The 13,435-nt window shown below is 54.9% G+C and overlaps 1 protein-coding gene across 1 annotated transcript in view; it reads right to left on the bottom strand.

Moving 5' to 3' along the window:
- Window positions 1–13,435, bottom strand: part of FAM193A (family with sequence similarity 193 member A) — an 83,261-nt gene that overhangs the window by 40,228 nt on the left and 29,598 nt on the right. The window contains exons 6-11 of the mRNA XM_045289489.1: window positions 9,582–9,729; window positions 8,349–8,426; window positions 7,308–7,420; window positions 6,988–7,230; window positions 4,847–5,003; window positions 4,590–4,769 (exon numbers count right to left, since the gene is read on the bottom strand). Coding sequence (XP_045145424.1) covers window positions 4,590–4,769; window positions 4,847–5,003; window positions 6,988–7,230; window positions 7,308–7,420; window positions 8,349–8,426; window positions 9,582–9,729 — 919 coding nt within the window. The remainder of the gene's footprint in view (window positions 1–4,589; window positions 4,770–4,846; window positions 5,004–6,987; window positions 7,231–7,307; window positions 7,421–8,348; window positions 8,427–9,581; window positions 9,730–13,435) is intronic.

The following is a 13,435-nucleotide window of genomic DNA, read 5'->3' on the forward strand; positions in this document are numbered from 1 at the left end:
GAGCAAGGAGGCAGGGCAATTCTAACACGTCTCCTCGTGACTGTGCGGAGCTTCTCGCCAACTCAGCAAGGAGGAAGATATGAATCTGTCTTTATTCACGGACAACATGATTTTCACTGTAGAAAGCCACAGCTCTCATAAAGGAAAGGGGGAGAGAAATCAAGCAAATATACTTGCTAGAATTAACAAGCAGGTTGAGCAAGGTTGTACAACATTCACACAAGCAAAAAATGAGCTGTTTCTACACGATACCAGTAATCGACTAGAAAGTGAAATGTACTACAGATGTACTTTAAAAATGTGCAGTCTTTAAGAATAAACTCAAAATCGCATTCAGCATATTCAGATGGAAGACTTTTTAAGGCTGCTGAGAAGCGCCAAAGAGGACACGGCAAGATTCAGTACTGTTCACACTGTTCTCTGGAATTGATGTATACCGTCTCTAAATTTCACGGGCAAATCACATACGTTATTTACGTCCTTGCAGCTCCTATGGAAACCTAAGCAGACTTTTGGGTAGGAACTGACGAGGCGATGGTAAATGCAGAAGGGACGCAAAGGACTTTGCCTCCAAGGCTCTGACCCCAAGAGAAAGAGGAGCCCAGCTGGGAGCCATCCTGGCACATGGTGAGCATGGCTGTGAGGGCGTTATGGTCAGAATGAGGTGGCGTGTGCATCAGGACAGACAAAGAGATCCTGTGAAGCCAGTGGAGAGGCCCGGCGCTCCATCAACTGGCTTCCCGCAAACGAGCAAAGGCAAGGAGGGTCTTTAAAGCAAACTGTGTTAGACACTTTGAGGTCCATGTGCCAGAAAGATGGATGCAGACCCTAAGAGCTCAGGCCAAAGACTGTCCAGATGGACCGCAGATCTGGAGATAAGAGCTGGGACTACTGAACTTCTAGAAGAACCGGTCAGGCAGAGTTTCCTTAGGTGTGGCCATCACAAACATGCCCCACAATTTCTCTGGTAAACTGGTATGTATTGTAACTGAAAGCCTGGCTTTCCAGACAGTAATGAAAGCTGAAAAGACACAGCACACAGGAGGGGAAGCCAACCCCATCACGTCAGACACGTCCTGAATCTATCGAGAACGCTCACAGCCCAGGGAGAAAGGCAACATGGTTTGTGGGCAGGACATCTGAAGAGACATTTCAACACCGATTATCTATCAATGGATAAGGAGCCAACGAAAGAAGTGCATGGTCCCCCATAGCTAGAGGAACACAAAGTAAAACCACAACGCTGCACCACTATTCACACACTAAACTAACTACATCAAGGTTGGAGAGAGCATGGAGAACCTAAAACTCTCACACGTGAGCAGCGGGCTGAATGAAAAATGGCACAGCCATTTTGGAAAACAGTTTGAGAGTTTCTGTAAAAGCCACATATGTAATTACCACACAAGCAACTCCTTGGTATGAACCCCACAAAAATGAAAACCCATGTCTGCATGGGTTTGTATGCAAATGTTGGCAGCAACAGGACGTGTACAAACCATCCATGAAAAGCAATGCCTGTGCCCATCAAGCAGGAGATAGTAACCACAGCACATCCATCCAACAGCACATAGATGCAGCACAATGTGAAAGACACAATCGCAGCAACACAAAAGCATGGATCAACTGCAGGAGCGCAGGCACACAAAGTTCAGCAGTGTATGGTTTCGTCTGAGTAAGAATTCTAGAAAGGGCAAATCTATGAGGCAGAAAGCAGTCCAGGGCTGCCTCGGGCTGCAGGAAGGAGCAGATCCAACTGCAAAACAGACGCAAGGGACTTTCTGTGGTGACAGAACACCCCAGCTGTGGATGGGGGTAATGGCTGCAGAACCATAAATAAAGCTGTCGGCACACAAGAATCTGTGCTTTTCCAAAAGCCGCATGATGCTTGAGTGACAAAGCTGGGCTGGAACTCCAGGTTTCCCCATGAGATGTAGTGGGCTGGACGGTATGACCAGGCCGGAGAAGCCAAGACACCTGCCTGCATCCCAGAATTCAGCCAAGGTCTTGAAGATACTGTGGGAGCCCAAGGTGATGTGTTTCTGTCAATAAGAGGAGCCACCCTGAGTGGTACACCGTGTGAACACAAACACGCGAGCCTCTAATGACCCAAGTGAGCAAGAAACTAAGACTTCAGCAGAGGCCATCAGCCTGCCCTGGGAGGAAACCGAGAGAGCGCGTCGCTGCTATTCTCAGGGGTGCTATCATCAGCCTACGTTATTCACACGGTGACTCCAACTTTGAAGGCAGAAAGAGGAAAGTAGACTGTCCATGGGTGCTGACCAATTAAAATAACTGGGAAGAGAACCAGGAATCCTGTCCTAGTCCACAGTGCCAACCACTAAAATGAGAGTAGTGTGTTTAAGAAGCCCACTGCCATTTAGAGGACTAAGGTGCTCCTGACCTAACCTCTCCACCTGTCTCATGCGTGCACAAAGCAGACGGACGTCTAAGGGACACCAAAGAGGAACCAACACCTTTGAATCATGGTGCCGGTAGAGTATGAAATACGCCATGGACAACTCATGCAACAAATCTGTCTCAGACAACGTGCAGCTCAAATGCTCCCTAGAAGCAAGGATGTTGAGGTTTCAGCTCACGTACTTAGGACATGTGATCAGGAGAGACCAGTCCCTGGAGAAGGAGGACATCGTGTTTGGCAAAGTAAAGGTGAAGGGGCGGAGACCCTCACCACACAGATTACCACAGTGGTTGCAACGACAGACTCCAACATACAACGATGGTGAGGATGGAGCAACACCTGGCCGTGTTTCAGTCTCGCTGACCTGGAAGTGGAACAAAATCGATGGCAGCACCACTATCACCCAAAACATGGTATTACATTTAGAAAAGGCCGCCTACTGCCAACCTCTAGGCCAGTTGAATATAGATTTCAATATATGGAATGAGATATTTAAAGGGATGCAACTTCAAAGGAGGTAACAATGAACATTGACAAGAGACCATCATAAAACAGAGGTTCAGCTGTCTCATGAGGCAAACAGGCAGAAAATGATGCCTGGCCATGGACAGAAAAGGGAGACCTGGGCCCTTCACCCTAAGAGAGGAGCTCCCTCTGCCCATAGAGAGGGAGCTGGAAATGGGCACCAGAGGGGTGACCACTTTCCACCTGTCAGAGCTCTGTGGCAATGCCCTGGGGGAGGGAGTGATCAAGCAGCCCTATTTTTAGGGAGGCATGGTGAATCACCTTCCCAGCCCTAGATGCTCTGAGCCTGCAAACTCGCGGCTGGTCGCCAGTTCTAACTCTATTCTACAAGATGGCAGCAGGTGTGCCAGGCGATACACAGGTGGTTCATTAGGGCCAAACCCAAAAAACCACCCAAGTGTCCATCAGAAAGGTGCCGGTTAACAACATAACCCACCCACCCAGACAGCCACGCAATGCAGCACAGAGAGGACAGAGAGAGGAGGAGGATCTCTCTGGGTGCAGACAGAGATGGGCTCTCAGGATCAGCCAGGTGAAAAAGCAAGATGCAGAGGTGGGGCACACTGTGTGTGTAGCCTTGTTCATTAGAAAGGGAAGAGTAAACATTTGGTTTTGCATCAATATATGCAGAAAGGTCATGCAATAAATCAAATAAAACTGGCTACCAACTCATATGGACCTCCCTTGTCTGGAAGGAAGATGGAGAGAAATTGATGCCACACAGAAACAATTATTGACGGGCGAACGGGCCACATAAACTCCATCTCCAGGACCTACAGACCAGAAGAACTGGATGGTGCCTGGCCACCCACTACCAACTGCTCTGAAGAGGATCTCATTAGATGGCCCTAGAAAGAGTGAGAGGGAAATGTAGAAGAGTGAAAGAAAAGGACAAAAAAGGCTCACTGTTGGCTAGAGAATGGTGGGGCATCTCCCGCCACCCACCTCCGCAACACCCCCAAAATTTCAGGACTGGAGCTGAACTCATCACCACAGAAAAACAATGAACCATTTAATGTCAAAAGGGCAGCACTGACCCAAGGGCAAAGCACAGAGGGCGAGGCGAGGAGGACGAGGATGGAGGGAAACAGGAAGCACAGGGTGGGAGAAGGGTGGACGAGTTGAAACGAAATAAGCACATATTGCTGAGTGTAAGAGACACTAGGAACTTCTCCGTGGGGCCAAACTAAAAAGTTAAAGTAAACAAACAAAAAATAAAACGACCTAGTAGGATGGGGAGCGGGGTGGGCAAAGGTCATGCAGTGCAGCAGAGGGGATGGAACAGCAAGCTGCCTCAGTGCACACTGGGCAAGACGACTTCCAACAGAGCTCAGAGTCTGTATCTGGAAGGCTGACATTCCATTGTCTGGGTTCATAAAACGCTCCTCTGCTTCAAGGTGGGCATGTCGATGCAGGGCACCTAGGTCCCCAGGGGCTGCCACAGTGCTGCCAAGTCAATGTTGATGACAACAGACTCAAGGCAGAGGGAAACAGACCACCTGGGGGTGAAGAGTCAGGTGTGCCTATTTTATAGTGCCTCTGGTCTTCAGACATCACGGGGACTGAGCAATGTGGGATTACAGTGAGTCTGGGGTTGAGAGATGAGACAGGGCCAGAGCACGTGGCGGGGACACAGCGGTACCTGCTGGGCCGGGTAGGATGGGGGTGGGCTGTCCACTTTGCTCTCTTCCGGCCCGAGGCTCCCATTTCCCAGCGCAACCTCTTCCTTCGGGGGTCCTGGAGGCTCCCCACTACTCTCGCCGTCTGCCTCGTCATCGTCGGCTTCTGAAGAGCTGCTGCTGGTGCTGCTGACCTGGGGGGACTTTGAAAGCCACCACCTCGTGTTAGGGGGGCTTCACCACACTCGACAACACCAGACCACCTCTGCACACCCTTTACCTCCTCTTTCAGGGCCATGTGCTCCCCACCGCCACCGTTCAGCTCACTGTGGATTCCGTTCATGCTGGCCACCACTTCGGCGTCATTATAATTGCTCAACGGGTAGATGCCAGCAAATCTAGCTGACAGCGGCGTGCCATCTTCCTCATCACTGCAACTGAGATCAGGCAGGGTCAGTCATCAGGAGGTCGCAGGGGCGGTGGGCATAGACTACGACCCACTTACAGGCGGCGGTGCTCATTCACAAAGAACACCAAGTCAAATGCCACTCAGACAGCTGAGCACCACCTAGTGAGCAGGCACAGGGGAAAGGCCTAGAAGCAGTGGTTCTCAACCTTCCTAATGCCTTGACCCTTTAATACAGTTCCTCATGTTGTGGTGACCCCCAACCATAAAATGATTTTCGTTGCTACTTCTTAACTACAATTTTGCTACTGTTATGAATCGGGCAACCCCTGCGAAAGGGGACCGCCAAAGGGGTTGCGGCCCACAGCATGGGCAGGAGCTTCTGGAAGAACATGCCTGTGCGACAGATGGTCAGTAACAACAGAAACTTGGTCTGAGCAGCAGCAGTACATTCCCCGTTAATGCTGTCTGTGAAAGGCCTCAGAGAAAGACGGCTTTCCTCTGCTCCCCTGAGGGACACGGAATTCCTGATGAAAAGGCGGGGCGGAGTAACCCCGATGTTCCTTTTCATAAGCACCACAAGGGACTTCTGAAAGGGCCGGCTCAACAGAAGTCTGAAGGCATGGGCTGACAAAATGCTAAAAGCGTGTACTCCAAGGCCACCTCTGGCCACATCCGTTGGGATCTTAATGGGGGTTGGCTTTGACCACATAGACAGAGGGGAGCCTGCGGGGGCCGGGGCACCGCGGCAGGATGGCCTGGTTTGCCCGGCTCTCGCCAGGGTTCCCAGCTTTGACAGCGTACCGCCAGACCGCTTTTATAGCGCTCACGTGTTATGCTACAAAGGATTTGAGCTTTCCTTCTCTGGCAGGTTTCTGTCTGACACAGGTTCCAGCTTTGACTGTTATTTACTTAAAAAACAAAACAAAGTAAAACCCACAAGCTTTATTTTCTAGAACCAACACATAGGGGTCCTAGATGCTGGAGTAAAAATGCTCCTTAGAATTTGAGGCTAAATATTTACAGGAGCCGACAGCCTCTTTATTCTTCTGTGGAGCGGCGGATGACTTTGAACAGCCAATCTCACCGTTAGCTGTCTAATGATAAGCCCACCTAGAGATTAATGACATCATTAATCTCTAGGACGCGGTAACAACCACACGATTTTTCTGGTGTATGGAAACAGCCCGCAAAGCTGTCCACAAGTGCACCCCCCTAAGGGCTGCGGCCCATCTTCAGACCTAGGGATCTCTCAAATTTCAGGAAAGTGGGGCAAATGGCAGCTGGAGGAGGTGGGGGCAAGGGAAGGGGCTCAGTACGTGCGCCCTCCTGAGGCCAGGTCCTGGCGACCACAGGCCCACACAGAACCGCAGGCTCAGAAACACAATAGCTATGTGACAAGGAGGGTCGGCCTGCTCAAGAGGACACCCCCAAAGCTCCAGAGACGGCACTGAGAAACAGAGGTAGCAGTTGGCGACTCCACTGAACACGTGCCAGCACCCTATCCCCACAGGCCTGCCCATGGAGCATAGCCCTGGAGTTACCCACTGTCGAAAGCTCACTCTGCCGCCAAGAGGCAGCCAGAGCTCCCGGGCGGCAAACACATCTGGGTCTGTTGGGGAAACGTGAAGGGAGCTGAGGCCAGGTGGCAGGTGCAGGTGACAGACACCGAGAGAGCACATTCGTGAGGTGTCCTTCCAGGAGCCGGGCGGAGTGTGAAGCCTCAACAAACGACAGCGTCACAGGTCAGAAGAAACTCGGGGCCCCACACCGGCAGTACAAACTGGTGACAGACCCCATGCCGACGTGACCCCCAAGGGCTCTGCGGGACAGGGAGACAGGCGGAGGAGAGCGTGCGGGCACTCCCTGCATCCCAGCGGGTTCTGTCTGTCACTGATCCAAGTGAGTGCAGTCTTCTCCCCCAGTAAGGAAACGGTGTCCCCCTGCTCACTGCCCTCACGCTCGCTGTGAGTTGCTCCCAAAGGCATGGTCCTTTCTCACCCTACACCACTTACAAAGTTGGAGCGGCGCCGTTGTCCACGAGCGTGAGCCTGGGGTGCTGCTGAACCGTCATGGGGGAGCTGGAGCCCGAGCCTGAGCTGGCCGAGGACACGCTGGGTGGGCGCATCTCCGAGAGGTAGTCGGGAGCAGAGCCCATCTGGAGGGGCAGTTGGTGGACGTGGAGATCGTCAGCGACTGGGGGCTCCATGATGCCACAGGTGAGGATGTGGGACAGGCTGCAGTCGTCACAAGCACACCTGGTCGGGAATGAAGGCCGTGTGTCACCCACCAAGCCACGCAGGGTGTGGGGGCACAGCCCAGCCCACGAGCTCACCTCCTCCTGTAGTTGCAGTTGGGGCAGTCGGGCAGGGCCAGCCTCGATGACAGCATGTGCCTCATGGTGTCTGTGAAGTGGTTCTCACCAGCGACCGCCCTCTTGCTGGGTAACTAGAGGGCATCGGACAACAGCGGCCTCGTTTGCTATGGACCCCCTCCCCCCACATCGAACCATCTGCGCTTACCAGTGCAGGGCTTCAGGAGACGGAATTCCCCTCCATCTTTCCTATGCCGCACCCCAACCCCCCCAACCCAGAAACCCGTGTTCTCGGTGTCCTGCAGCGGAGAGACCACCAGGGAGGAAACCCCAGAGGCCGAGGGCCAGAACCCCGAGGTTCCCCCTTGTTGCAGCTGCCAGTTAACTGATTGCCTGCCAGAGGCAGGCTGCAGTGGGCACTGCCATTTGCCCTAGGTCTAGCTGGCTGGATTCAGCGGGCACTGAAATGGGAACAAAGGTAGTAAGGGTGACGAGTGCCACGGCAGAGGCCCGCTCAGGACCATGGACACATAAGGGATGCTCCACAGGGTGGTGGGCAGCAGGCAGGCGGTCGACAAGGAGCCGAGATTGGTGATTCAGCCCAAGGTATGGGGAGAGCCGGCACCAGGCACATGCCCACGGGGTTCCAGATCATCTGTTCACACTGGGCCCGGGTGGTCCATGGCTGGACTCAGGGGCCACAGGGATTCTGAGGGCCAGCACTGTGGCGGAGTGTGCAGTGAGGCAGGGCAGAAGGTGGCACGGGCTGAGCAATAGCAGCAAGTGGAAGAAGAGGATGGCTGGGAGCTCAAGGGCTGCCAATGTGGAGAGAGGCCCACAGCAGCATGGTGGCCATTACAAGCCACTTGATAACTGGCCCTGAGGGGCACAGGGAGGAGCAGGAGGAGTGGGTGAACACGTGAGACGAGGTGGCCTGAGTCTCTGTGCACGCCCTGCCTGCACAGCCTTGTCCCATGTGTGGGTCTGAGACTGCAGAGCCTGGTGACCGGCAGGTGGCATCCCCTTTGTTTCCCCACGCCACTGCTGGGCGCTGAGCCTCACCTGCTCCTCGGTGAACCGCCGCTGCTTGAAGAGCTCCCAGTCTTCGGTGAGCATGCGCTGTTTGGTTCTCATCGTCATCTACAAAGGGAACACCAACGCAGACAAAAACAATCAACGTCAGCACTGTTTTCAGGGGCACCTTCAGCCGGAAGGAGTTACAAATGCATTATCTGGTACCCTGTCCCATGCCCCACTCCCCCTGGGCCATATTCCCAGATCCTGCTCAACTTACTCAACCCCAGAGCTCGTTTTACACAAAACCAGAGATGGGTGCCCATCAGAGAGCGAGGAGGGAATGCCAGCCAGCAAAGCTGCCAACAGTCTCAGTGCCCACACGTGCCCCACACTGGCCTGGGACCAGCAGACGGTCTGCAGTGGGGGACGACCTTCACACAGACATGTGGAGGACAGGAACAAGATGCCTGGAGGGCAGAGGAGGGGAGGGGCTGCGGAACGGTTAGACTGTGATGTCCACGCACCGTACTCCACTGGGGCCAACAGGGCAGCACCAAAGAAAGACACAGGAGAGATTCCCCCCACCTTCGGAACGAGGGACCGCCTGCAGCTACTGCTCTAGTATGTGTGCTGATAGAAGTACCACATCAAATTTTGCAGGAACTTTTTTCCCACTCAACTCAGAGAAATGAGCTTATGAACACTATCTCGCTCAAACCCAGTCTCTCTTTATTTCCCACCTGGCCCACCCATCTCAGCATCTCTAAGACCCAAGGGGGCAGTGCTGAGAGGGGGGTCACACCAGGACCTCTAAGGCCTAGGAGGGCAGTGCTGTAAGAGAGATCAACACTCCTAGGGTGCCCAGGGACCTGCACAGTGGGAGCCAGAACTAGAGTTCTACATGGAGTCTGTCTCTCTCCCTGGGATCTGTAAAGTAGGCCTCTCCTACTACACTCCCGCCCACCGTGGCCAGAAGTCTTACGGCAGCAGGGAGCAAACGGTTGGACAGTGAGGGATACGCCCCCTCCTTCAGGCCCAGGCTTGGTGCTCGGCTCTGGCTCACCCCACCCCCCACACACCTTGGCTCCCCTTTCCCACCCTCAGGCCCTCATTGGTGGCAGCTCATGTCTGCATTCCCTTTCTGGGCCGAGAGGCTCTGGTGGGGCTGCCTCCCAGCTTGGGCAGCAGCCTGCGCACAGGACCCTGGGGGTGGCGGGGGGAGGGGCACATGGCACCTGACCAGTGGCTCCTTCCACAGGCCCTGGCGACCTGGCCCACCTGCTCATCCACATAGTCGTCGATCCTCCTCTGGCACTCCAGCCACTCCTCGGCCACGCGGCGCAGCTCCTCCTCCGAGCGGCGGTAGCGCTGCAGCAAGGTGCTGTATGTGTCCTCGTTGCAGGTGTCGTGCGTGGTGGTGCCCAGCCTGCGAGAAGAGAAGGGGCCCGTCTAACACAGGAAACAGGTACTAGGGCAGCCCCTACTGACCAGGGGCCCTGATGGCAGTCATGAGGCCTCCACCTCTCCCCGTATCCCCAAGACGAGGGGCCACGCGGAGGCTGGGAAACAGAACGCATCTCAGGCACACTGGTGTCGAGTCACGGAGCGGAGGCCTGGAACCAGCGGCAGGGAGCACGTGGGCCACAGTTACTGAGGAAAGAGGGGGGAATCCCAAGGGAACTACAGAGGTGTGTGGGGCCCTGAGGAAACCCATCACAATGTCTCAAAAGGCAGGCCGGGGGTGGGGGTGCGGGGAAGCAGACAGAGGCAGGGGAGGCAGAAAAGGGCGTAATCTCTTCATACCCAAAGATTCACCCTCAAAATTCACTCACTGCCACCGAGTCAAGGTTGACTCATAGGGAGCCCCTGTGGGTGTTGGAGACTGTTAACTGCTTATGGGAGTGGAAAACTCAGTCTTCCTCCCACAGAGCTGCTGGTGGTTTTGAACTGCCAACCATGAGGGTCAGAGCCCGATGTGTAAGCACTCTACCACACCCAGGCACGCTGATATTTGAACCAAACGGATGGGGTGAGGTACTGGGGCAGAGAGCCACATGTCACAGCTCCTCCAGACCCAGGTACAGCTGCACAGGGCCCTGCCCGCCTACGCACACCCACGTGTCCACAGGTGATGGGTGGTGGTGAGCCACGTGTGCTGTGCGTGAGAAGACGAAGCAGGGGAAGTCTAGGAGGCAGAGCTCAGGGCTGATCTTGCTAAGGTGCCGTCAAGTCAGTTGTGACTCAGCAACCTGCCGTTCAACAGGACAAGCCTCGACCCGCTGCCATTTCCAAAATCACTGCGGGGTCTGCCCACCTTGCTGAGGGCCGCTTCCTTTTGCTGACCCTCGACTCAACAGAGAGCCCTGCTGGCTCTGCGGAGCAGTGTTGGGACTTCCAGGGCAGCTCAGACCAAGAGAGAAGGGTGTCTGCTCTGTAAAGGTGGACAAGGCCTCGGAACCCGCACCAGGGCGCCTGAGTCGGAAAGGACTTGATGGGAGTGGGTTTTGGTAGACTTCGCCGGGGCTGGCCCCTCCTGACAGCACGTCCAAAGTACGAGTGAAAGCCTTGCCCTCCCAGTTTCTAGGGGCAGGTTTTTCTACTCTTCCGGCAGTCCATCTGCTCCATAGTCTTTGTCAAACCACCAGTCGCTTTCTGTCGGGAGTCCATCCTCAAAGCTGTGCAAGGCGGCTTGCCCTGCCAGGTGGGCGAGCAGAAACACGAGGCCCTGGGACAGGGACCCAGAGAGCAACAGGAAGGAGACGGTGGCCTCACACAGTGTCCTGCCCAGGACACAGCGTTCCTGATGCCAAGCGAGCCCCTCAGAATGCACCTTCTGCTTTGTGTTTCTGCAGACAAGCAGACTTGGGGTGTGTCTGCCTCAGACCTCCAGGTGAACAGACGGTGGTGCAGGCGTTGCAGACCTCTGCCATCGCAGCGTGTGGGGTTCTGGGCACCCGGGGACGGGCTCCAAACCTGGCTCAGGCGCCACAACTGGGCCCTGAGCTAGCCTGGGCAACAGCTCCCAGGAGGTGTGTGTGTGTGTGTGTGTGTGTTTCAGTCACACTGGTGCTCTCCATGCTGTCACCCATTTCTGAATTTCCATGATGTGTGTGTGTGTGTGTTTCAGTCACACTGGTGCTCTCCATGCTGTCACCCATTTCTGAATTTCCATGATGTGTGTGTGTGTGTGTTTCAGTCACACTGGTGCTCTCCATACTGTCACCCATTTCTGAATTTCCATGATGATCAGCAACCTTCTTGCGATGGGGCCTGACAAGGCGGACAGCTCCCACAGGCAGGCAGGGCTGGTGGGCTCTGGTGCACAAGCTCCCACAGCACAGGGCCGGTGGCTGCATCAGCCACCGCCCAGGACATATCCCTTCTGGGTGCGAGCCCCAGGCCCCGTAATCCACGCTGGAGGTCAAGGATGCTGCAAGGAGCACCTGGGGGGCTCATGGGGTCCTCTTCCCACTCCCGCCTCAGAGAAGAGCGGATTCTACTTGGAGTGAACGGAGGGAAGCAGGTCTTCCTGGTCGGGTGGTCCAGGTCTGCAGGCACTGGGCAGCTTCTGTTCATGACAAAACTGCTGGAACCCAGAGAGGACGGTGAGAACAGAGGCCAGGGTGCAGAGAAAGGTCAAGGGCTGAAGTACACCCAGGCTCAGTCCACAGGCAGGCAGGGGTCCACTACTGTTTGCAAATACGAAACAGACATGAAAGTGTCTTTGTGCTCTCTTCGGGTGAATCAGGGTTGTGGGTGATAAGCAGAGTGCATTCAAAGAAGCTTGGTGAGTGTATTTACAAGCCCAATTCGAGAGTTCCCTAACCACGAGTAGTATGTTTAAAATACAGACCACATTGACAAGAGCTACTAACACCCACAATAGCAAACATCAGCCTGGGTGTGGCTCCTGTGAGGGGCAGGCTTTCAGCTAAGAGGTAAACCCCAGCGCCACCCCCTCAGGACAAATGGTCTGTCCCAATGTCAGCAAGTGAAGGAGACACCAACGTGTGTCTGGTTTGCCAAAGAGCAGAGAGAGGACAGTCACAGGCTGGGCAGAGGTCTCCTGCCTGGGCAGCTGGGGTGTTGGTGGAGAAAGGACCGCATGAGCTCTCACACCTGGTGTAGGTCAGAGGGAAGGACTGGCAGACGGTGGCTCACTTTGTGTCTGTCACCCAATGGTGCAGGAGTGGGGGCGCCTGGACAAGCTTCCCATCTCCACCTGGAGAGATACCCATTGGTAGGGGTGGTGGGGGTGCTGCTCACACAACCGTGTCCTGTTGTGCCCTGTCTGCTGTCGAGAAGGTAAGCTGGCGGCACTCACTGCTCCTCGCAGCGTCCATCACAGCATCTCCTGTTGTGAGCCCTGATTAGTAGTAAGCCAGCGCTCACTGCTGCCCTCCCTCGCGTGCCCATCACGCCTGTGGAGGGGCTGGTGCTGCTGGACGCAGTGCCCATCCCAGCATTCTGGTGGTGACTTGGGATCCAGAGACAACCTCCGAGGTCAACTGCACATCAGGGCACCCCAGGTCCACGTACCTCCCGCCCAGGGTGCTGCCTGAGGGAGGGAAGCTGAGCATGGTGGAGCCAGTGACCCCACTGGAAGCCTGAAGACGGGTACAGGACGTGCTGTGTGCACAGCACACCCCAGGCTGTGTGACTTTCTGTAAGACAGCTGAGCCAGCCAGACCCCAGGAGCAAAACGCACAGGTGATCAGAGAGAGTGAAGGCCTCAGGGATCTAGTGCCTTACTTTGGATAGAGGTCAAGGGTCACGGTTTCATGGGACATCTAAATTAATTGGCCTAATAATGTACTTAAGTGCTTCTGTTCTATGTCCTCGCCCATTGCACAAGTCTTAAAAGCCTGCAAGGGGTCATTCAAGGCACACTGTGGTCACAATTCTGGAAGCAGCAAGAAAGGAGGGCAGCCAGAAACAAGAGTGGCGCGGGCCGTCCTTCTCTGCCATGGGACGGGCACGCAGGGTGGTACGGAGCATTTTGATCACGGACTCCGTGTAAGAACCCTGACCAACGCGAGGAAGTCTAGTGTAGCACAGGATTTCAAAATCTCATGAACTCCAGACTTCCTGGTGGTGACACTAAGGTTCCATGACCCCCAGAAACTAGTGCC

This window comes from Echinops telfairi, unplaced genomic scaffold (assembly GCF_000313985.2).
Source record: "Echinops telfairi isolate 266 unplaced genomic scaffold, ASM31398v2 ScPeMD7_28;HRSCAF=97, whole genome shotgun sequence".
NCBI classification, from domain to species: domain Eukaryota; kingdom Metazoa; phylum Chordata; class Mammalia; order Afrosoricida; family Tenrecidae; genus Echinops; species Echinops telfairi.